This window comes from Ahaetulla prasina, chromosome 18 (genome assembly GCF_028640845.1).
Source record: "Ahaetulla prasina isolate Xishuangbanna chromosome 18, ASM2864084v1, whole genome shotgun sequence".
In the NCBI taxonomy this organism is placed as follows: domain Eukaryota; kingdom Metazoa; phylum Chordata; class Lepidosauria; order Squamata; family Colubridae; genus Ahaetulla; species Ahaetulla prasina.
Window position 1 is genome coordinate 4,130,992 of NC_080556.1, and position 24,616 is coordinate 4,155,607.

General features: G+C 44.8%; 1 protein-coding gene across 4 annotated transcripts in view; it reads left to right on the forward strand.

The window, feature by feature from the left end:
• Positions 1–24,616, forward strand: part of NADK (NAD kinase) — a 51,111-nt gene that overhangs the window by 15,478 nt on the left and 11,017 nt on the right. For 3 of the 4 annotated variants that reach the window (XM_058160942.1, XM_058160941.1, XM_058160943.1), the window contains exons 2-4: positions 1,996–2,189; positions 10,706–10,789; positions 22,994–23,123. In XM_058160942.1, the coding sequence (XP_058016925.1) occupies positions 2,008–2,189; positions 10,706–10,789; positions 22,994–23,123 (396 nt within the window). In that variant the 5' untranslated portion in view covers positions 1,996–2,007. Of the gene's footprint in view, positions 1–1,995; positions 2,190–10,705; positions 10,790–15,626; positions 16,320–22,993; positions 23,124–24,616 lie in introns of those variants that run through there. The other variant, XM_058160944.1, reaches the window with a different exon arrangement.

Consider the following 24,616-nt stretch of genomic DNA (forward strand, 5'->3'; position numbering starts at 1 on the left):
TCTTGCTGACGTTTCATTACCCAACTAGGTAACATCATCAGTGCTATTTAGCTGAGGTAATGCAGTGTTGTCTGCAAGACAACAGCCAAGCTCAGAGATAACTAAGGACTCCTTATCTGGAGGCTGTTTAACAAGAAATTGACTTTGGCCTTCGGCATCTCTAAATCAAAAATATTTCTTTTTGATTTGTCTGCATCCATACTTCCTTTTCCCTCATAACATTTCGTTTACCCAGCTAAATTGGCCGAATCATTCTTCCGTTGGATAAAAACAGACACTTGATCAGAAAACTTGCACCAAAACAGTCATTTTTGTTGTCACTGAAGAATTAGGAAATTTTGGGAAGATGGCACAGTCTTAAGATGAGAGGGTGGTTTCCAGAAAAAGTCTCCACAGAGGGAGGGGAATTTCCAAATTCCTGATCTTTCACCACTATTTTGACTTTTTTTAAATCATCTGTTTTAAATTTATTTATTTATTTATTTATTTATTCGATTTTTATACCGCCCTTCTCCCGAAGGACTCAGGGCGGTGTACAGCCAAATAAAAAACGCAATATATAAATTAAAACAAGACTAAAACAAACATATTGCAAAATGGCCAAAAATTTAAAAAATTTAAAACATTTAAAATAGTTTAAAAAACCCTAAAAATATAAATAACCCCAGATTAAAATTTAGTTAGGCCAGTCCCGCTTGAATAAATAGATGTGTTTTCATCTCACGGCGAAAAGTCCGAAGATCAGGCACTTGACTTAAACCAGGGGGGAAGTTCGTTCCAAAGCGTAGGAGCCCCCACAGAGAAGGCCCTGCCCCTGGGGGCTGCCAGCCGACATTGTCTGGCGGACGGCACCCTGAGAAGTCCCTCTCTGTGAGAGCGTACGGGTCGGTGGGAGGCATAGGGTAACAGCAGGCGGTCCCGTAAGTACCCGGGCCCTAAAACATGGAGCGCTTTAAAGGTGGTAACCAAAATCTTAAAGCGCACCCGAAAGACCACAGGAAGCCAGTGCAAACTGCGCAGGAGTGGTGTTACCCGGGAGCAACATGGAGCTCCCTCAATCACCCGCGCAGCTGCATTCTGGACTAGCTGCAGCCTCCGGGTGCACTTCAAGGGCAGCCCCATGTAGAGAGCATTGCAATAATCCAAACGGGATTTATCTGCTTCGGGAGAAGGGCGGTATACAAATTTAATAAATAAATAAATAAACGCAAGCATTGATTTATTGGAGCTGTACAATTGTGGACAGGTAGTCCACAATTGAGCCCAAAATTTCTGCTGCTATTCGAGACAGTCATTAAGTGAGTTTTTTCCCCATTCTACAACCTTTCTCTCCACAGTTGTTAAGTGAATCTCTGCCGTTGTTAGCCACATGATCTTTAAGCGAATCCGGCTTTCCCCATTGACTTTGTCAGAAAGTGCAACCGTCATAAGTACGAGTCGGTTGTCAAGTGTCTGAATTTTGATCATGGGACCCTGGGGATGCTGCCATGGTTGCCAGGGTGAAAAATGGTTATAAGTCACATTTTTTTCAATGACGTCACTTCGGTCACTAAACGAACTGTCGTAAGTCAAGGGCTAGCTGTGCCATCACAGTTTGAAACGAGAATGTCACCCGCTAGCTTAGTCTGAAGGAGAGTCAGATTTGAAACACACATACAAATACAATTACTAGAATGGTGCGGTGGCCTAGAGGCAGAGCTCTCACAGTTAGGAGGCTGTGAGTTCGATCCTAGGTAGAGGTAAGTATTTCTCTCTCTGGGCACATTGAGATTATATCTGCTGAATATAACTCCTCCTCGGCAACAGGAAGGGCATCCGGCCAGTAAACACTCCGCTCCATTCAGTTGCCCAGACTCCACCCCGCAAGGGATCATGGGATCGTTAAATGATGACGATGATGACGATGATGATACAAATACAATTTGCTAAACCTTGAACCCGAACAGTAATTATAAATTTTAATTCTTTTCTTCCTCTCTTTTTCCCTTTCCCAAGTTCCTTCTCAACATGGAGTTGCAAGCAGATGCATTTGGTCCAGCTGGTGAAGACTTAAGCCCTGGTACCATGTGCTACCAGTGCCCTACCTGTCACGCCGACGAGGAACGGAGCTGCACAAATTCCATGCGCGGACGGACAAAGACGCGGAGTTTGTCTGCCTCCCCTGCCCTGGGAAGCCCCAAAGAATTCAGGTACCGCATGACAGCGTCATCCCCGATCACGCAATCACGGGCGGCTTCGAATGGTGAATCTCGAGATAATCGCCTGACCTATGAATAATCATTCCTAACGGATCTCTCAGAGGGCAATGCCCAGCCCAATTCTCCTTTCATAATTGTCCCCTCATTTAATTGTACCATCCAGTCATTTCAAAACCATGCCGTTAATTTCTCATCTGATCTCTTAGGCCTCGGTGCTGAAATTAAACGCCTACGTGATTGCCATCTAAACCTCACTGCACGTAAATTAAAATGGAAAAAATTGTTTTCTAATTCCAGGCTTTTTGGCCTCCCCAAGGTTTGTTTAAAGGTCCAGAGAAACTCACAGTTTCAAAAAAATAAATAAATCACAAAGTGATCGATTGGCTCCTTTCCGAATGTTTCGTTAAGTTTCTTAGGTGCTGTTTCTAACCCGAGTTGTAGTTTTAGGGCTGTTTTTTTCTAGTTTTGTAGTGTAGTTGTAGTAAACTAGTTTTATCTGCATGCCGGGGGCATGAAACCATTGAGTTTTTACTATTGAAACTGCTAATTTTGAGTTTCTTGGCTTGGCTAAAAGAGGCCACCATATTTGATTGAAGACTTTATTCTTCTATACAGAATTGGAAAAGATTGCAATGAGGGTATGTGGGGGAAGTAAACTTGCCTGACTTTTTTTTTTTCTTTCTTTTTTTTTTGCTACGAAAGATATTTTTTCCCACTGGTAGATTAAGAGGTTTTCGTCGTCCCCCCTCTCTCTCTCCCTCCCTCCCTCTCTCTCTCTCTCCACCCTTCCCCTCCCTCCCTTTATCTTTCCCTCTCTTTCCCTCTCTCCCTCCTTCCTTCCTTCCCTCTCTCTCTCCTTCCTTCCTTCATCTGTCTCTTTCCCTACCTCTCTCTCTTTCTCTCTCCTTCCTTCATCTCTCTCTCTTTCTTCCCCTCCCTCTCTCTCTTTCTCTCTCCCTCTCTCCTTCCTTCCTTCCCTCTTTCTCTCTCCCTCCTTCCTTCATCTCTCTCTTTCTTCCCCTACCTCTCTCTCTTTCTCTCTCCCTCCCTCCTTCCCTCTCTCTCCCCCTCCTTTCTTCATCTCTCTCTTTCTCCCTCCCTCTATCTCTCTCTTTCTCTCTCTCTCTCTCTGGAGTAATTTGTTTCAAATGTGTCTTCACAGAGATTAGATGTGTTGAGAATCCCCTGGCTGTTCATATCTCCCAGGAATTTGATTGTGCAGCTCACCGTTGCATTCAGGAATAAGCAAAGGGCTTTATGACTGAAGCCTATCAAGGATAAGCCAGTTTCCCAGCCCTTCTGCTACTCCATTTTCTCTATTGCATGGAAAAAACCTGCTGAATATTTGGGGGGGAAACCCCAAAACTTTTTCTCTGCCCAGTTTCTGGATTAGCCTCCACGAGGGTCCAAAGAAATACTGCCTGCGTTCTCAGGGGTCCTGTTCTGACCCAGCTCCCCAAACATGACAAACCATCTGTAGTTGAAGCAATGATTCCTTTATTAGGAGCGCTGGCAAAAAGTTTCTCTCTCACCCCATTGTTAACAAGTCCATCCAGCAGGGAGATGAATAGTTGTCTCCCAAATCTATTCATCTCTGCCCCCTGCCTTTGATCCCCAGATCTAGAGTGGGGCTTCACTAACAGCAGTGGCTTTTCCGTCCCAAGGATCGGCTCATAGATTTCCACTGCTCTCCTCTCCTCTGTCTTCTGTACATCCACGCGTCAGGCACTGGACCCAGCAGTTCCTCCTCTTCCTCATCAGCCACTTCCAGACCTGGGGGTTGTTGACTCTCCATCTGAGGGTTGATGGACAGCCCAGGCTCTCCCTCTCCCTCCCTCCCTCTCTTTCTCTTTCTCCCCCTCCCCCTCTCTATTTCTTTCTCCCACCTTCCTTCTCTCTCTCTCTCTCTCTTTCCTTCATCTCTCTCTTTCTCCCTCCTTCCTTCCCTCTCTCCCTCCTTCCTTCATTTCTCTTTTTCTCTCTCTCTCTCCCATGCTGCCTCCTCCTCTGCTGGAGGGGCTGTTGCTGGAGGGGCCAGCGGCCGACAGGCCACAACAGTTGCCGTATTCTTTGTATACATTAGCAGTATAACAGAATCGGAATGGACCTTAGAGGTCTTCTAGTCCAATCCCGCTACCCAAACAGAAGAGCCTATACGATTCCAGACAAATGGCTGCCCAATCTCTACAAATAAATTCACACATTCTGCTCAGCCTTCAGTGGCTTAACGGGTTTGCAACAAAGCCATCGCGTGTCGGACACCCTGAACTGTCAATTTCGTACTTTGTAAACCAACAGTGAGGTTCTGACAACAGGCCAGGATGAAGCGCTGGCACATGGGGGAATCCATTTGGGGGAATGAAGAAACGAATGGCTGTTTGCTTAAACAATGTTCTAATATACAGCTCCACCCCAAACATTTAAACCATGCTTTGCATCCCGCAAGCAGGTTTGTTTGTTTTTTTTCCGTGCGAGAAAAAGTCCCGTTTTTCAGTATTTATTTCCTCTCGGTTTGGTTTCTTGATCACTTTGCAAACATTGAGTAAGATGGGAAGGTTTGGACTTTGGATTTGTGAAAGCCCTGATACAAATAGAGAGGCTGATGTAGATACATGGAGCCATTCACTCTTAAACATCATCATCGTGTTACTTAAGGGGATAATCCCCAGGAAGTGATTCGTGTCGTTGTGACGCGGTTCTTTTTCGCTGCTTAAAGAAGATCTGCCTTCTATATATGTGATAGCAGACCTTATCTAAGAGCCACTGACCTGGTCCCGAGGAGGCTGTAGAAGAGGGGGAATTAATCCGGGTTATAGAATCTCAAGTGGCCACGGTAGCCCAGTGGCTAAAACGCTCAGCTTGTCGATCAGAAAGGTCGGCAGTTCAGCGGTTCGAATCCCTACGGCCGCGTAACAGGGTGAGCTCCCGTTCCTTGTCCCAGCTTCTGCCAACCTAGTGGTTCGAAAGCAGGTAAAAAAGGCAAGTATAAAAATAGGGACCACCTTTGGTGGGAAGGGAACAGTGTTCCATGGGCCTTTGGCATTTAATCATGCCGGCCACATGACCACGGAGACGTCTTCGGACAGCGCTGGCTTTTCGGCTTTGAAACGGAGAGGAGCACCGCCCCCTAGAGCTGGAAATGAGTAGCACATATGTGCGAGGGGAACCTTTACCTTATGGAATCTCAGCATCAAAGCTTTTTGCTGGAGCCACAAAATTATTTTAAAACAGTCTTCTTTCGAAATAATCTGTGCAGAATTACTCAGTAGCAGGGGTATTGATTTTTTTAAAAAAAATTAAAATAGACTCTAAAGCTACTAGACAGCCAGTTTGGTTTAGTGAGTAAGGCACCCGGATTAGAAACCTGGTGACCATGAGTTCTAGTCTCTCCTTAGCTGTGAAAACCAGCTTGGGTGACTTTGGGCCAATTACAGGCTCTCAGCCCAGCCCACCTCCCAGGGTTGTTGTGGGAAAAATAGAAAGAAGGAGGTGTGTGGGATATGTTCACCACCTTAAGTTATTTGTAAAAATAATAAAGGCAGGATATGGATAGAATAGAGTAGAGTAGAGCAGAATGAATTAGAATTAGAATTAGAATTAGAATAGAATAGAATAAACAGAGTTGGAAGGGACCTTGGAGGGACCTTTGAGGTCTTCTAGTCAACCTTCTATTATTCCAAATAGAATACCGTGTTTCCCCGAAAATAAGACCCTGTCTTATATTCTTTTGAACCCTGAAATAAGCGCTTGGCCTTATTGCCATGCGCTCAAAAGCCCGATTGGGCTTATTATTAGGGGATGTCTTATTTGGGGGGAAACAGGGTAGGAATAATAGAACAGAACAGAACACGATACATAAAGTAAAATAATAGAGCCTGCCTTACTAGGCTGACGACAGAGAAAGGAATTCCCTTCCCAAAACGAAAGGAACATACGAACAAAGGGGTTTTAGGAGGAACCTTGGAGATCATCTAGTCCACCTCCCGGCATTATCGCCTTCCAACACGGCAATTCATTTTTATTTTTATTTTGCTTTGTTCCTCAGCAGCGTATAAATCGGAGCTTTGGGCTTTCAGACTAAGGGGGATGTAAATAACTCAGCCTGAGGGCTTCTGCCTCGCCATAGAGAGACGCTCACATAAACAAACGCACCGTCAGACGGGACCTCCGAGGCTTTCCTTATTTGCTGGGACATAATAAAGGAGGTAGTGTGGTTGACTTCAAACGTGCGAGAGAGAAAAAAACAAAACAAAAGATCTATTGTCCAACTCTGACCTTGGCAGCAAATATGCAGCAGGTTCGAGTGGGATCAAGTTGGCAGAGAAAGAGCTGACATGAGTTGGGGCAAGATTTGATAAGACCGCCTGCTTCAAAAGCTCTCGCCACCTTAAAATACCAGGTTCTGCAGGGCAAAACTTCTAAACACCAATATAAACTTTATTTTATTCCCAGTATACCTGGTCTCCCCTTTAATGATTTATTTTCATTGATTTTTCCCGCCCCCCACATTTCAACAGCCACCCGTCTCTCACAGCGTCACGGGGCAGCATACACAATAAAACAATCCGAACAGATAAAAACCGATAATAACCCAAATAAATTAACAAGGTTTTTAAAATGTCCAAAAAGAAAAAAAAAAATTCCCTTTCATATAATAGGTCGTTCTCGAATTATGAATGCGAGGGAGGCCAAAGTTTCCGTTGATGTTTTTATTAAGAACATTTTGCCCCGTAATTTTACTGTCTTGCCACAATCGTTCAGTGAATCGCTGCAGTTGTTAAAGTCGGTCGCACGGCGGTTCAGTGAATCCGACTGCAGAAGTCATAAAAATGAGTCAGTTGCCAAGCCACTGAATTTTGATCACATGTCTAAAGATGATGCAACTGTCGTGTAAAAAACGGTCCTGAGTCACTTATTTTTCAGTTCCGTTGTAAATTTAAACAGTCACTAAACGAACTGTTGTAATTGTAGTACCTGTATTCCAATTAACCATCATTAGCAGGCTCCAGACCAGTTGCCAAAAGCGTGTTTTAAAGGCTAATAGGGTTACAGCCAGGCTCACCCTGGATGGGACAGAGTGGAGGGACCACAGCAGAAGAAGCTTCTCCTATGTCTCACCCAACAAAACTCCCTAGTCCGGGGGTCCCCAGCCCCCATTCCATGGACTGGCACCGGGTGTTGTGGCCTGTTGGCTGCCAGCCCCTCCAACGGCAAGATAATAATAATAATAATAATAATAATAATAATAATAATAATAATAATAATAATAATAATAATAATAATAATAATAATAATATTTTAATTTGTATACCGCCCTTCTCCCGAAGGACTCAGGGCGGTGAACAGGCAAATAAAATACAAACAGAAACATACACCATAATTAAAACAACCCTTAAAAAACTGATTCAAAATTAGCCAAAAAAATTAAAATAACCTTACACCCCATAAAAATTACAGAATTTAAAACTCACAATTGAAATTTAAAATTTAGAATTTAAAATCAAGCCAGTCCAGCCAAACGGAATAAATAAGTTTTAAGTTCGCGGCGAAAGGTCCCAAGGTCAGGTAGTTGTCGAAGCCCGGGGGGAAGCTCGTTCCACAGGTGAGCCCCCACAGAGAAGGCCCTCCCCCTGGGGGCCGCCAGTCGACATTGTTTGGCTGACGGCACCCTGAGGAGTCCCTCTCTGTGGGAACGCACCGGACGCTGGGAGATAGAGGCCGGCAGTAGACGGTCCCGTAAGTAGCCCGGTCCTAAGCCATGGAGAGCTTTAAAGATGGTAACCAATACCTTGAAGCGCACCCGGAAAACAACAGGTAGCCAGTGCAGTCTGCGCAGGATAGGTGTTACGTGGGAACTTCGAACCGCTCGATCAGATGAGATGAGGAGATGAGGAGGAGGCATGGGAATCAGGATCAGCGTCAGGGAAGAGGGAATGGAGCTGGCAGAGAGAGAGAGAGACAGAGGCAGAGCCTGGGACGTCCGTTAGATGGAGAGTCAGCAGCTCCCAGGACTGGAGGTGGCTGATGAGGCAGAAGAGGAACAGCTGGGTCCAGTGCCTGACCTGCGGATGCCCAGAAGGCAGAGGAGAGGAGAGCGGCGGAAATCTATGGGCCGGTCCTTAGGACAGAAGAGCCAGTGCTGCTAGAGAAGCTCCACCCCGCCAGCTCTGGGGATAAAAGGCAGGGGGCGGAGATGAATAGATGTGGCAGACAACTATTCATCTCCCGGCCGGATGTTCTTGTTAGCCTGCGGTGAGAGAGAAACTTTTCGCCGGGACTGCCGGCGCTCCTAATAAAGGAATCTCAGAGTTAACTTCAGAGGGTTTGTCGTGTTTGGGGAGCTGGGTCAGAACACCGGGCTGCCACATGCCAAAAACCGGGCCACACAAACAAGGCGAAGCCCCATCTGCGGGATGCAGGCAGTACCCAAAACACACACCCTTCCAGCCCGTGGAAAAAAACTCCCTCCACGGAACCGGTCCTTGGTGCCCAAAACATTGAGGGCCACTACCCAAGTCAGTGGGACCCCTAAGATGCCTCTTCTGCCAGATCTGGTGGGATTGGACTGGTGTAACTGGGGAGAGGCAGTCCCCGAATATCCTGTCCCCATGCCATGGAGGGCTTTAAAAAGCCATAACCAGCACCTTGAATGGGACCCGGAAACAAAACTGGCAACCAGTACAGCTGACAGCTGAGGCGTATCCTTACGTTCTTTATCATTGCTGCAGGTGACAGGTGAAAAGGTTAGGGACGGGTAAGCTTCCCTAGTCCCCTGGGGCGAAGAAATATCACCTCCTGGTGACCAACAAGGCTGGCCGGTCACTTCGTTCCTTTAGATTGCTAATCGCCCCGTGAGGCTTATTGGAAACGGGGGCGGGAAATGCGGTCAGGTTTTGTAAGGCAGACAGCCTGTTGACTCAGATACCGGTAGGTTGGTGCCGGTAATCTTGCTTTAATGCCGTGATGTAACACGGAAGGATGCTTCCTGGGTGAGACCGATGGGATCCTCTTCCAAAACGGCCCTGAATTATTCGGATTGCGACGCCAGCGGGACCCACACGGTACACGCGCGTTTTTAAATCCCATTCGCCATATTCATTCATTCATTCGGCAGAGGAGGTTGTAGAAAAAATGCTTTTCAAAGGCTCCTCTGACGATCCCAGCTGAGTTGCCTGATTGTCAGAGGCTGGTTTTTTCTTTTAAAGGCAAAATGCGATTAGGCAACTCAGCTGGGATCGTCACAGGAGCCTTTGAAAAACATTTTTTCGGCTGAAGAAAAAATGCTTTTAAAAGTTAAAAAAAAATCTCTGATGGTTGCATGGCTCACTGGGCATGGGGGGGGCAGGGATTTTTGCTACCGGTTCTCCGAACCCCCCGCCGCCATTGCTACCGGATTGGGCGATCCGGTCTGAACCGGGAGCATTTTATCCCTGGATCCACCCCAAAACAGTAGCAACATCTGGAGATCTCTGTAAGCAGCGCGCAATTTTTTTCCTGCGACATCTCAACGACTCCAGGCGGGGCCATCCAAGGATTGTCTTCAAGATTGTTTTAACAATTGGGAATCACAGTTCATTATTTCTTTCCTGGTGGGTTAGAACGAACCAAGCCTCAATTCTCAATTTGTCAGCTCTGCATATCGTAAAAAACCCCAAACACATTAGTTTTGTCGCGCTGGCACAACCTGTTCTAAAATCCCTCCTTTTGAAATAACAGAAGGTTGCATCTAGATCTATCGGACCAAAGTAGCGTAGAATGTAGTTATATATATATAACTAATTAGTGGTCAGAAATTCTCGTGGCTGCATACCCGCAACAGAAATGAAGAAAGCATTTTGAGAAATTGAGTTGGCACCATTCCTAACGGAAAGCTCTATTTCAACCTTGGCGGGAACAGTCGGATAGTGACACCAGATGTTTCAACCGTGCAGGAAAGGGCCTCATTTGCCCGATTTTATTTACCATTCGTTCTTTTCCTGGGGTTCTTTTTTTTTTCCTTTTTTCCCCTTGTACGTTTTGATTTCCTCCTGATTCTCTTAAGCCAGGGGTCTCCAAACTTGGCTCTTTTAAGACTTGTGGACTTCAACTCCCAGAATTCCTCATCCAGCAATGCTGAGTTCCAGACACCCTAATCTAAATTATAGAATTTTTTTTTTTGTACTTTGCTTGGTTAAACACAGCAGCTCCTTAAACTGTTTCCTTGTTTTCTCCCATAAACAGCTCTTGATTCATTCCAACAACGCTTAACTGCTTTGCAAAGGTGGATTTAAAGCTGAAGTCCACAAGTCTTAATGTTGACAAGGTTGGAGACCCCTGGACTAGACAACATTTTTCGGTAGCTTATTGAAATTTCAGAATTTTGAGCTCAATCAGACTCTGTGGCTGATGGTTTTAGGGTGGGTGGGGGAGTTAAATTGTAAACGGATGCTCCTTTTTTAAGTCCCCGAAGACAACGTTGCATCTCCTTGAGACGTTAGGAACTAAATCCTGTCTTTTTCTCTTCATAGGAGGACCCGTTCCTTACATGGACCATGCCCTGTCACCACATTTGGACCAAAAGCTTGCATGTTGCAGAATCCCCAAGCCATCATGTAAGTGGAAACTTCCTCTTGTCTTCTTTATCTTTCCAGGAACGAAAGCCGATTCAAATTAAGGAACCGTCGCAAGAGAATTCCAGACACCCTTAATCTGAATTATAGAATTTGTTTTTCCGTGCTTTGCTTGGTTAAACACAGCGGCTCCTTTAAACTGTTTCCTTGTTTTCTCCCATAAACCTCTGATTCACTCCTACGACGCTTAACTGCTTTGCAAAGGTGGATTTATATGTCTTCGATCGTGTCCATAAAAGGGCAGCTGGGATACATTTGTTTTCGAATGGAGAGAAGGTGATGACCGATTATCCAGGTGTGGTTTCCCCAGGTAGATGATTGTCTTCTGTTTCCTGCAGAAGACTTAGCTTGAGTTCCATGTTTTGGAACAAGTTTTGGAGAACTTGACCTCATGAACTTGAGCTCCTTTACAGAAAGGGTCTCAGAAGAAGACTGGCTCTGACCAAAATCCCTGCCCAAAAGGGACATTTTAAATCGGATGAAGGGCCGCCATGGCTCAGTGGCTAAGACGCTGAGCTTATCGATTGAAAGGTTCAGCGGTTTGAATCCCTAGCGCCACATAACAGGGTGAGCTCCTGTGACTTGTCCCAGCTTCTGCCAATTTAGCAGTTCGAAAGCACGTAAAAAAATGCAAATAGAAAAATAGGGACCACCTTTGGTGGGAAGGGAACAGCGTTCCGTGCGCCTTTGGCATTGAGTTATGCCATCCACATGACCACGGAGACGTCTTCGGACAGCACTGGCTCTTCGGCATTGAAACAGAGATGAGCACCTAGAGTCAGGAACGACTAGCACGTATATTTTAAAGATCTCAGGGAGACTTGGTTTACACATGATCCTCGACTTACAACCACCACTGAGCCCAACATTTCTGTTGCTAAGGGAGACATTTGCTAAGTGAATTTGGCCCCATTTTACGGCCTCCCTTGCAACATTTGTTAAGTGAGTCACTGGCAGTTGTTAAGTTAGTCACAGGGTGGTTAAGTGAATTTGGCTTCCTCATTGACGTTGCTCGTCAGAAGGTCGCAAAAGAGGGAAAAATCACACGACCCTGGGACGCTGCGACCGTCATAAATACGAATCGGTTGCCAAAGTGTCTGAATTTTGATCACGTGACCACGGGGATTCCCCCAACGGTTGCGCGAAAAACTATCGTAAGTCACTTTTTTCTGGTGCCGTTGTAAATTGGAACGGCCGCTGAACGGACTGTCGTAAGTCAAGGACCACCTGTATTTTGCGTTGTTTAGGTATTGCCCGTTCCTGAAGGCTCTGGAGAAGATTCTCCGGTTATCTAGAATTATTTTCCAGCAGTGTCCAGAGCAACCTTTCAGTGCAGGAAAAAACATAATTCGTTTCTTGTGATTGTAAATTGAATTTATGATTATAAGTTGAAAAGCGTCACTTCTCCTTTGGCTCTGCCGGCTGCTGACTTTGTCTGAAATGGGGAAACAGTCGGGAATAAAATGGTACAGTATTTTCAGTGTATAGTTTCTCATTAAGAGAGGCTGTTGGTGTGAATGCCCGGTCTTATTTTTTAACGTGTATTAGAAAGTGGAAGTTTTTAGACCTTTAAATAACGTGCGTGTCTTATCACAGTCTTCCTGAGTTGAGTAGCCATGGATGTTCTCTCTATTTTGGCCAGTATGTCAGCCTAGCCAGCCTATCTGATGATTAAATTAATTCCTTTTTTGCACTTGCACACACAGACAGTGGCCGAAATTGTCTAGATGGCAAAGAAAACCAAGCGTGAAACTATTCAAGCTGTTAGCGCATTGTGTGAATACAGTTGGTCTGACTCTGAGGGTGTATAAAGCAGGGCATGAAATTAAAATGTTCATGAGCATTACCAGAGGTTGGATCATCAGACAGTTCAGATCGGTTCGGGCGAACCGGTAGTAGCGACCTGCCTCGGCACTATGCTCTCCTATTTAGCCACGTTTTCAACCAGCGCTCACGTGTGGAAGCCGCATGTGCGAGCAAAGCACACGCGTGGAAGGCTCTGCGGATGCGTGGAGCATGCACTCACATTTTCGATGCTGGGAAAACCGGTAGGTAAATTATGCGAATCCCACCTTTTGACTGCGTTGCGTAGACATGCACGCATGTTGGTCCAGATTCCACAATCCGAAATGCAAGATTCCTTATGTCTCCCATTAAACTCACTGCTCCCTTCCTTTTACATTGCAGAGAAATTGCATTCCATTGGAATTTTTTTTGTTTTATTCTAATTTTGCAGTGCAATCTATTTGCCTGAGAATAACTCTGATTTATCTTCTGCATGGCAGCTTTTCAAATAGTGTCTCCTGGGGTCTGGATGGTTTTTAAAATTTGTGTACATTTGTATGACCAGGAAATGGATGGTGAAGGGTTGTTTTGTTTTTAAACCTGTGAGAATCAGGAAAGATGATCCTGTGTTAAGAGAAGGGCTGCTTCCCCGGTTCTGGATTCAACTCCTATCCTGTTTCCCTGAAAATAAGACCCAACTGGAAAATAAGTCCTAGCATGATTTTTCAGGATGCTCGTAATATAAGCCCTACCCCCAAAATAAGCCCCAGTTAAGATTGTCAGCCAGATGGATGCATTTAGTACTGTATTTCCCCCAAAATAAGACCCAACCGGAAAATAAGCCCTAATGCGTCTTTTGGAGCAAAAATTAATATAAGACCCGGTCTTATTTTGGGGAAAACATGGTAGTATTTCTGCATAGGGCTGTGAAAGATGGTTTTTGGTTTCCTAAATCATTGCTGGAATTCAAGTCAGGATTGAAATATTAGTCTAGTTCTCCTGTTTCTTTAAAAGGGCTCTTGGTTTAATATGATGAGGACTAGAATCTTGTTTTGTGTTTAAGGGTCATCACACAGTAAAACTTTGCAAGCTGGTAATGGGTTTGCGGGGGTGGGATGGGAAAGTCTGCAGAACTTCAGTCAAGTTGGTAAAAGAAAACTCTGCATTCAGTGGTTTTATGTCTGGGTCCAGTTCCGTGGATTCGTTCACGTAATGAAGCAGATTCTCCTGTATCTCTACATCATTTTTTGGCAGGTCTGCTTTCACAGTGAACGGGACGGAGCGTAGTCGACAATAAAAGTCTGTCTTGAATTAAATTTGTTGTTGAGTTGATGGCTCTGGACTGAAGTTCCCCTATTGCATCGCTTGCATGAATGAAATTTGAGTTCAGGAACTTCCCTTGTTTCGTAAGCTGGAGAATCCAGAGGCGTTGGAAACGGTTTCAAGCCACCGGGGCACGCTGAAAAAGTAAATTAAAAATAACTTGACAATGTTTTCCAGCAAAGAGTCCAAATGCTGTTGCTGGTCTTTTAAACCTTATGGGAGGGGCCAGTCATCTCTTGGCCTTACTCCTGAGTTGTCCTTTTTGCTTGAGCTGCTCTTGCCTTCTGGCAGCTCTTCTCATGCGTGCATTTGGAACAGGCTCCTCCTGTTCCTCTGCCTCACTACTGTCCGCCTCTGGAGTCCGCACCTCACTCCCCGATGGCCCTGGCCCCACCTCTGCCTCCAACACAGAGCCCTCATCCGGGCCTTCCCCAGCCTCCAGGACTGGCCCACACTCTTCCTCAGCCTCATCGCCGTCTGGCTCCGTCGCCAGCTCCTCAGGCTGCTGGGGGACCACAACAGGCTATTCCTCCTGGTGTCTTAAATACAACAGATGCTACCGTACTTCCACATTGGCCTAGTCTCACAAGCGTTGAGGCCAGCTGTGCAAAACCTCTACAGATCTTGGATAAAACCTGGTTCCGTGCTAATCTGCTGAGGAAGTCCAACTTATTCCGGCATGGCTAGCTAGCTGAGTGCGCAGTCAAATTGAGGCTAAATTCAAAAAGCATAGCCTCAGCCCCCCAATTCCACTACATTCTCTGGATCCAAGGAAGTTATTTGGGCCAGACTTCAACTGCCATTGCTTTCTGGAGCTGCTGGGTCTCGCTCTCCCCATTCCCACCCCCAGGATAGTTGCCGGCATTGAGCAGGTTGTTAGATCCACTTGGATCCAGTCCTGAGGTTTGGCATCTTGGGGGGGTTTTTCCCCCCCACCTCTCTTGGCAATTTTAACTTCCTCCTCGTTCTCTCATTTCTCTGCTCCTTCCAAAGAATTCTCAGCGAAGGCAAGGACGCCAAGCGGAGCAGATGGCAGTCAGGCTTGGCGAGAGACAAAACAAGGGGTTAATATTTGTTGACCCGCCCAAACCACATAATCGGTGTCCTTCGTTCCTTCAACCTCTGAATCAAAAAAAACTTCTGGTTTAACTTGATTTTTTCTTCTTCTCATGAAGTGACTTCTTATAAATTGACCGATGATGAGCTGGTTTGGGCTTGCCCACCCTACCCGTTCCAGCTGTTCTTCTAATTCCTGGGCTTTTGCAGATTGCAAAAATAATAATAATAATAATAAATTGCACAAGATAATAATAATAATAATAATAATAATAAATTGCACATCTGCACAAGAGAGCAAAGAACCGAAGCTGACCAATTTCACAAGACAAAAAGAGAAGGAACGCTACTGACTCAGTCCCAACCCTGAACATCTTGCCAACACACACACACACACACCCCTCCCTCCCTCTGTTCCAGGTGACAAGTCAGGCCTTCCCGTGGTTTGGAAGAGTTAAAGGCAGGGTTATTCAACTTTGGACTTACATCACTCGGTGTTTTTTGTTTTTTTTTTATCACCAGGTTAGAGCAGCTGAGACACGCGGAGTGCTCCTCCTCCTTCTGGGATTGTACAATATAATAATGTGTGCTGAGATTAATTCACTGGCCAAGGAGGCACGGAGGTTTTATAGACTCGAAAAGCTGAGCAGGGGGGAAAAAAAACCAACAACCCAACAACAACAGCCCCAAGAACCGGAGGCATTAGAGCAGCTGAGCGATTCGACTTCCTAGCACTGCTTTGTCGCAGTCTTTTCTTTCAGTTTTGGATTTATCTGGCCGATTTTTTAAAAAATCTGCATTTACTTCTCCAAATCATTTTCTTTTCCTCCTTAAGAATCCCAGGCTGTCCCCGTTTTGAGTAGCCGGCCGGGCCGTCTCTCCGCTTTTAATCTCCAATATGAAGCTGAGGATGGTTGTGGCTTGTTAACCCAAAGACACATCTGCAGTCGATGAAAACTTGTTTGTAAACCGCTCTTTGTGGGACAAGAAGCTGGAGGAGGCATAGAGATTTTTTAAAAAAAAATATTTAACACTTTTTAAAAAATTTTATTTTACGATTTGAGAGATCCTGGATAATTCTTTATGGTGGTTTTTTCCTCCCCCAGAAAACAGCAATATTGATTATTTTTTTTGGGGGGGGGGGTGAGCTTTGAATCAAAGCAGGTTTTTTATTTTTAAAAAATGGAAGTCGGACTTAAGCACGCCGTGTTTCGTCTAAGGTAGCGGTTGGGCTCCCCAAAGGTTATTTTGAGGCTCGTTTTTTGCCCTTGGGTTCACCGCGTGCCTGGGAGAGAAGAAGGATGAAGATATTCCAACACTGTTCGTTTGGTCGGGCAACCTGGAAGTGGTGAGTCTTAAGAGAAAAAGGAAATCCGTTGTGGAGTTAGAAAATAGCGCAGAAAGGGAAGAGAAGAGGATTTTGAGCACTCTGGGGTTTTTTGGCAGGAAGGAGTTAATGATGGCTCTTCTTAGAAAAAAGTTACTGAGGTTATTGAAAAGCCGGGTGGATCCTTTCAAAATGCTGAATCACATTTTTCCTGGTTCCACCTTGAAGTAAATAGCAGGTTAGGATGAAAATACCTTACAGGGTAAGAGTTTTCCGAAGTACAGTTTCTAATTCCCTTTTCTTTCTTTTCATTATATCGCAGTCTTCCTTCCTTCTTTCCTTCCTTCTTTCTTTCTTTCCTTCCTTCTTTCCTTCCTTTCTTCCCTCCCTCCCTTCCTTCCCTCCCATTATTCTTTCCTTCCTTCCTTTCTCCCCTTCTCTTTCTCCTTTCTTCCTCCCTCCCTCCCTCCCTCCCTCCCTTCTTTCCCATTATTCTTTCCTCCCTCCCTCCCTTCTATTATTCTTTCTTTCCTTCCTCCCTCCCCTTTTCTTTCTCCTTCCTCCCTCCCTTCCTTCCTTCTTTCCCATTATTCTTTCCTTCCTTCCTCCCTCGCTTTCTTTCTCCTTCCTTCCTTCTCTCCCATTATTCTTTCCTCCCTCCCTCCCCTTCTCTTTCTCCTTCCTTCCTTCCTTCCTTCCTTCCTTCCTTCCTTCCTTCCTTCCTTCCGGATTTTTCTGCTTGGAAGTCTGTAGGGGGCATGATGTAAAAAAGTTAAAAACCAGGTTCAGTGTTCCGTGTTTTGTTTTTTAAGACACGGTTGGATGATGGTTAATTTCTTTCTTTGTTGTGTTTGTGGTGGTGTACTCTGCCTGTCTTCTCTGCAGCTTTAAAGCAGGGTTTTATAATCACCTTTTGGAGGTTATGTAAGGTGGTAGAGGGATGGCTAAGGATTTATCCCGAGTTCATGGCCAAGACCTTCTGGATTTCTTAGAAACACAGAAACGAATTTCTGTCCAGAGTGGAAGTCTTGCTTGAAGAGAGCACATCGGATTGGCTATTGATTTATTTTTAAACACTTTATCTCCTGCTTTTTACTGATAAAACAGCCTGGGGAAAATATTTGACTAATATTTTGTTAACCTAACTGGAATGATTCTAAATTGCAAAATCACATTTAGTTAATTGTTAATATAATATAGAGAGAACTATACTGAGTTAGAATGAAGAATTCTTTCATTCCTGCCCTACAAATCATGGATTTAGTTCAATAGAATTCTTGTGTGTGTGTGAGATAAATAGATTAGATAGATAGATAGATAGATAGATAGATAGATAGATAGATAGATAGATAGATAGATAGATAGATAGATAGATAGATAGATAGGCAGGCAGGCAGGCAGGCAGGCAGGCAGGCAGGCAGGCAGGCAGGCAGGCAGACAATTTGCCACTGTAGAAATAATATATATCTATAATTGCCACTGCTAGCAATGTTCTCTGTTAATTTTCTAATATTCTTTTAAAACCGATTGGCATGGAGCATGGTGTTCCCCAGTGTGCAGCCTGCAAAGAAATTGGCACTTTTCATCGTTAAGAAGAAACCTAGCCTAATTTCTTTTCTCCACGTGCAGAAAGATTTTCGACAAATGCCAAGGATTAAGCATGAAACATCTTTCCTCTTAACCTTTGGCTTGTATTCTTAAATACCCAGATTCACCCCAAGGCTAAACTTACAAGAAAGCAAGAAAGGAAAGGAAAGGAAAGGAAAGGAAAGGAAAGGAAAGGAAAGGAAAGGAAAGGAAAGGAAAGGAAAGGAAAGGAAAGGAAAGGAAAGGAAGAAAAGGAGAGGGAGGAATGAAGGAAAGGAAGGGAGGAAGGAAGGAAGGAGAAGAGTGCATAAGAATGCAGTTATTTCTAAAATCAAGAATTGCCCCCCTCCCTTTTTTTCTAATGTGCTAAATGAAACTTTTTGCAAAGTGATAAGAAAACTGGTTTGATAATAAGCTTATGTTTGATCGCAAAATATTCCCAGCTCTAGGCTGGCCTGCTTCTCAAAAGAGACATCAAAACTGCGTGAGAAAAAGGAGATATTTTTTTTTAACCGCTGTGATTTGCCTGTTTATCTGATTGTCAACTGGAACGCAGAGTCCTTGGGAGAATCTTTGCATTGTTACGTTGGCTTCCTTCCCAACAGAATTTACTAACCCGATCTCCGATTCCTCCGGTCGATCACTTCTAGGCTTGGCTACTGCTGCGGAAGTGTGACAATTAACACAATCTTACCAGCCCTTTTGTCAAACTTACAACTTCCCACAACTTCTAGGGGGAAAGATGTTCCACTGATCAATTAACAGAATAAGAGAGGTGGAAGGAACCTTGGAGGTCTTCTAGTCCAGCCCCCTAATAAGCAGGAGACCCCTCGAATTAACAACGGTTCATTTAGTGACCCTTCAAAGTTACAACGGCACTGAAAAAAGCGACTTACGACCGGTTTTTCGCACTTACGGCCGTTGCAGCATCCCCATGGTCAGGGTAATCAAAATTCAAACTCTTGGCAACTGTCTCGTATTTATGACGGTCGCAGCATCCCGGGGGGGCCCCCTTTTGTGACCTTCTGATGAGCAATGGGGAAGCCAGATTCACTTAACAACCGTGTTGCCAACTTAAATCACCGCGACAAGAAAGATTGCGAAACGGGGCAAAACTCAACTCAACAACCAACAAATTTAGCCGGTCAATCGTGGTCATAAATTGAGGAGTACCTGCATCCAAGATGCTTTGACCCTTTTCCACTCTTGGGTTGTCTCTCATCTATCAGTTATGGGAATTGGCTACCTCCAGCACGGTTTCTGGCTTCGGAAGAGACAAATTTACCGAGGGATACTTATCCTAAAAGCTGATCTGGGGCACCCCGAATGTTTCTCCTTAAATATCAGCCAAGTCCAGGAAGAACTAAAATGGTAAAATGGTATCCTGTAGCTTTTCCATCTAAGTAGAAGATGATGAACAAGCTAGAGAGATTCTAATACGATATGTTACGGGCAGAATGGGATTCACATACTGTAGCAACTGTTTCGCCCAGCACTGGAAATGGGAGCGCGGGCTCACATTTGTGACGCTGTCCAGGCATGCGTGCGGCATCAAAACAACACGACAATTCGCTGACATGCGGCATCTGCACATGCCTGCGGCGTCAAACAACACGGCAATTTGCTCACGCGCACCGTCCGCAGATGCATGCGCCATCAAAAACACGATATAGGATGGGATTACGCCCGGGCTGGTGGGTGGAGGCGGACCCACCCGCAGGTCACTACTACTGGTTCGCCTAAACCGGTACGAACCGGCTGAAACCACCTCTGGTTATGGATGTAGGAAAAAAAACAAACAAAACCAAAACCCCAATCTAAACTCAGCTTCCAATGTCTTTGCCTTGGAGACTGGATGTTCGTGTGAATCTGGCTAATCATTTCACCAGTTTAGATTATACCTAGGAGCTGAATTTTAATGTATCCCTGACCTTCTTGCTGGTAAGTCTAGTATAGTCAGATCTGAAAGCATCCAGCCATGTCCTACTTCCTTTATTGCAAGTATTTTAGGGACATGGGTTATAAACTTTATTTCATTTAAGAAAAGAAAAAAAAAAACACCACACGAATGTGTCGAGTCCATTCCTAGATTTTCCAAACCGGCATTGACTACTGCTTGAGCAGCGGGTAGAAGACCTCCGAGCTCCCTTCCGACTCTTTTGTTATTCTGTTATTTTTGACAGAGAGGCCTGCCTTTTTATCCCCCTAAAACGTAGCTTATCTATTTAAGGAGCACTTTAAACACTCCATCAAGCTTCCTTGTTAACATCTCAACCCTAGAAAAGCAGCGAATTTAAATACACGTGCAATTTATTTTAAAAAAATTTTTTTTTGGATAACAGCTCCTGGCTTACAATAGCGCTCCTGTCTTTAAGCAAGCAGCCTGTCAAGAGACGGGCAGCAGAAATGTTCGCGTACCACGGCGTTCGATGCTGCCTCGCCATCTCTGCTTTTTAATTGCCTCGAATAAGAGAGAGCTTGTGTCTTCCTTCCGCGTTGCTTCACAGTCCACTCCCAAATGTGCGTTGCGTGGGAAAAGCGCGTGGGGTTAACCTGTTGGACGACCGGCAATCGGAAAGTTGCAGGAACACCTTCCCTTGTTTGACGCATTTGTGCGTTGCGTAAGTCACAGCCAGAGACATTGGCGTGGCGCCAAAACAGGTGTTTTGGAAGCTGGAATATATCTTGGCAATTTGCATGATGCCTGGGTTTCAGCTCCCAGAATTCCCCCCCCCCTCCGGCAATGGGGCATCGTGGGAGGGAGGTGCGTACGGAGTCTGGCCAAAGTTTGCCAAAGTTTGGAAAATCACTAGCCTGTCAGCTGAATGCCATGCGCGCTAAAGGATGGGTGAGCAAACAGATTTAATAAGTAAATAAAACAGGTTGGGTTTAACTCATTTTGGAACTCTTGGAACTGTTGGAATGTTTTGGGTTTTTTTTGCTAAAGGGCCGCTTTGCAGACTTGAACTCGGGGCCCTATTTAACAAAAGGAAATTCAGTGGTGAGAAAAGCAAGGTTCTTCGTTTAGATCATCGAACAGGAATAATATAGGTGAATCGTTAGCTCAATAGAGGTGACTGTGAGAAGGATCTTGGAATCCCAGTGGACAATCACTTAAATAGGAGCCAGCCGTGTTGCTCCAGCAGCGAAAAAGGCCAATGCAACCCTAGGCTGCGTTAACAGAGGGATAGAATCAAGATCATGTGAAGTGTTAACGCCACTTTATAAATGCCGTAGTAAGGCCACGCTTAGAATACGGCGTCCACTTTTAGTCACCGTGATCTAGAAAAAAGATGGGGAGACTCTAGAAAGAGTGCAGAGAAGAGCAACCAGGATGATTAGGGAACTGGAGGCTAAAACATATAAAGAACAGTTGCTGGAATTGGGTACGGCTAGTCTAATGAAAAGAAGGACTAGGGGAGACAGGATAGCAGTCTTCCAATATCTCAGGGGCTGCCCCAAAGAAGAGGGAGTCAAGCTATTCTCCAAAGCACCTGAGGGCAGGACAAGAAGCAATGGGTGGGAAACTGATCAAGGAGAGAAGCAACCTATCTCATTCCTGATAACGAGAACAATTCATCAATGGAAAAATTTACCTCTAGAAGTTGTGAGTGCTCCAACCCTGGAAGTTTTTAAGAAGAGATTAGACAACCATTTGTCTGAAAGTGGAGTAGGGCTTCCTGCCTAAGCAGGGGGTTGGACTAGAGGACCTCCAAGGTCCCTTCCAACTCGGTCATTCTGTTATTTTTTGACTGAAAGGTGTGCCTTTTTTCTCTGAAATGTAGCTTTTCTCCAGGATTTAAGATTCCTGTCCTCCTGGAGCAGGACAGGCCCTGCGGACAGATGGGTGTGTGTGTGGGGGGGGGAATGCCTTAGGCACAAGTTCTTGAACAAATCAGCCCAGAATCTCCCACTGAATAAACTTTTCAAACGCCAGCATTCAAGAGCTCTGACTTTCTCTGGAGTTATTCGCTTTCAGCATTAACAAGAAACAAGGTAGAATGCCGGGAAATTCCTAAATCAAAGCCGAGGGTGCGTGTTTGTACGAGTGACACTCTCATTATATAAAACATGGAATTTGTTTTTTTTAAAGCCCCAGAGGGACACGTGGTCATATTCTGGCCTGTAAAAAAATAAAAAAATAAAAATAAAAATCAGCTGTTTAAAAAGCCCTTCCTCCCCTTAAATGTTTTTTTTTTTTTTAAAAACCCAGCCTAGGGAAATTCACATTTCAATCCATCCTTGGAAAATTCTACTTCTGGTGCCAGAGGAAAACAAGCAGGCAAAGGAGAAACACACTGTGTGTGTGTGTGTGTATTTAATCCTACTGGTTCTTTTTTTTTGCAACAATTTGAGCATCCTGGTCTTGTCTGTCATCTGCACCTCTATAACTGTCTGGTTCGGTTCTGCAACCCAACAAGACAGACACAGACTTCAGAGGATCATTAGAACTGCAGGAAAAACAATTACTACTAACCTGCCTTCCTTCCATTGAGGACCTGTATACTGCACGAGTCAAAAAGAGGGCTGGGAAAATATTTACAGACCCCCTCGCATCCCGGATATAAACTTTTTCAACTCCTACCCTCAAAATGACGCTATAGGGCACTGCACACCAAGACAACTAGACACAAGGATAGTTTTTTTCCCTCTGCTAAACAAACCTGCATTACTTCGTTTCCCCCAAAATAAGACATCCCCTGATAATAAGCCCAATTGGGCTTTTGAGCGCATGGCAATAAGGCCAAGTGCTTATTTCAGGGTTCAAAAAATTATAAGCCAGGGTCTTATTTTAGGGGAATTGCTATTAGTCTTCTCACCTTTCCTATCACCCGTCTCTTCCCATTTATGACGGCATGACTGTAGCTTTGTTGCTTGTATCCTTACGATTTATACTGATCCTGTTTCCTAGTATGATTCGATTGCTTATTTGTACCCTATGACTGTCATTAAGTGTTGCACCTTACGATCCTTGACGAACGTATCTTTTCTTTTATGTACACGAAGAGCGTCTGCATCGAAGACAAATTCCTTGTGTGTCCAAACACACTTGGCCAATTAAGAAATGGATTCTATTCTATCTATTCTATTCTGTTGTCTTCCCGCAGGCACATTCAGGATCCGGCAAGCCAGCGGTTGACATGGAACAAACCCCCGAAAAGTGTTCTTGTGATCAAAAAGATCCGAGACGCCAGTCTTCTGCAGCCCTTCAAAGACCTCTGCATTTATTTGACCGAGGTGAGCTGGACTTCATTCTCTCTCTCCTCCCCACCCCCTCTCTAATGCTGGCTTTTTCCCAATGGTGCAGAGATACCCCTGGGATCTTGGAAGACCGCATCCAATTTTTGGTCACCGCGATGTAAAGAAAAAAAGAAAAAAAGATAGGCATTAGAAGTAGAGTCTGTCCTCGACTTACAACAGTTCACTTAGTGACTGTTCGAAGTTACGACGTCTGAGAAGCGCTTTTCACAGTTAAGACGATTCGCAGCCTCCCCGTGGTCGTGCGATTTACATTCAGATGCTTGGCAAGTTTTTCGTATTTATGACAGTTACAATGTCCCGGGCGATTCCCCTTTGGCGACGTACCGACAAGCCAAAGTCAACGGCAAGCCCGATTCGCTTAGCAGCCGTGTTGCTAATTTGAGAACAGCAGGGCTTCGCTTAACAAATGTGTCTTAAAATGGCCTACTTTCAAAATACGATTTAACCCTTTCCCCAGTCTTTAAGCATAAATCTCGACTGAAAAGTGACACGTCGACTGTTGATGGGCCCAAAGGTGCTTTTTCAAAAGGCATCTGGGCTTCCTGGGTTTTTTCCTCGAAGAAGTTTCGCTTCTCATCTAAGAAACCTCTTCAGAACTGAAGAAGCTTCTTGGATGAGAAGTGAAACGTCTTCAAGGAAAAACCCAGAAAGCCCAGTTGTCGTTTGAAAAAAAGAAGCCGGGTTGGGGTGTGGGGATTGTCTTTGAAACAACTATGACTTGAATGCTTGAGAATCTCCATGGACATTGACTGTTGATTCAACTCCCCAATCTCCCAACCAAGAAAAGAAATTAACTACAAATGCACATGAAGAAGCTTCTTGGATGAGAAGCGAAACATCTTCAAAAGAAAAAAAAACAAAGTCCAGTTGCCTCCTGAAAAAGCACCTTTGGGACAACCATGACCTGGATGATGGAGAATCTCTATAGACCAGGAGTCAGCAACCCACGGCTCTGGAGCCGCATGTGGCTCTTTCATCCCTCTGCTGTGGCTCCCTGTTGCTGGTCGGCTCCACAACTGATAGGCTTTCGGTTAGGAGAGGTAGAGGAAAAAGAATGCCGCGCTAGGAGGAGACTCTATGGTGGGGTTCCGGACTTCTGGTCAGCAGAGGAAAAAGGACACCGCGCTAGGAGGAGAGACTATGGTGGGGGAACTGAACTTCCGGTCGGTTCCAGAATTGAATGGGAGCTTCTGGTTAGGACCTTTGTGGCTCTTTGAGGGTTTAAGGTTGCCGACCCCTGCTATAGACGTTGACTGTTGATTCAATTCCCCGATCTCTTGACTAAGAAAGAAATTAACTTACAAACGCCCAGAGGTTCCTTTGCCACCCAAGATGGCAGCTGATAAAGTTTGTGCCTTACTGTGGCTGAACCACAGGCTCTTTCTGTACCTTGATTAAAATGCATGCCTTACATACCTGCCATATTAAATAAATCTCATTTTCTAGATTCATTCATTCGGCAAATACCT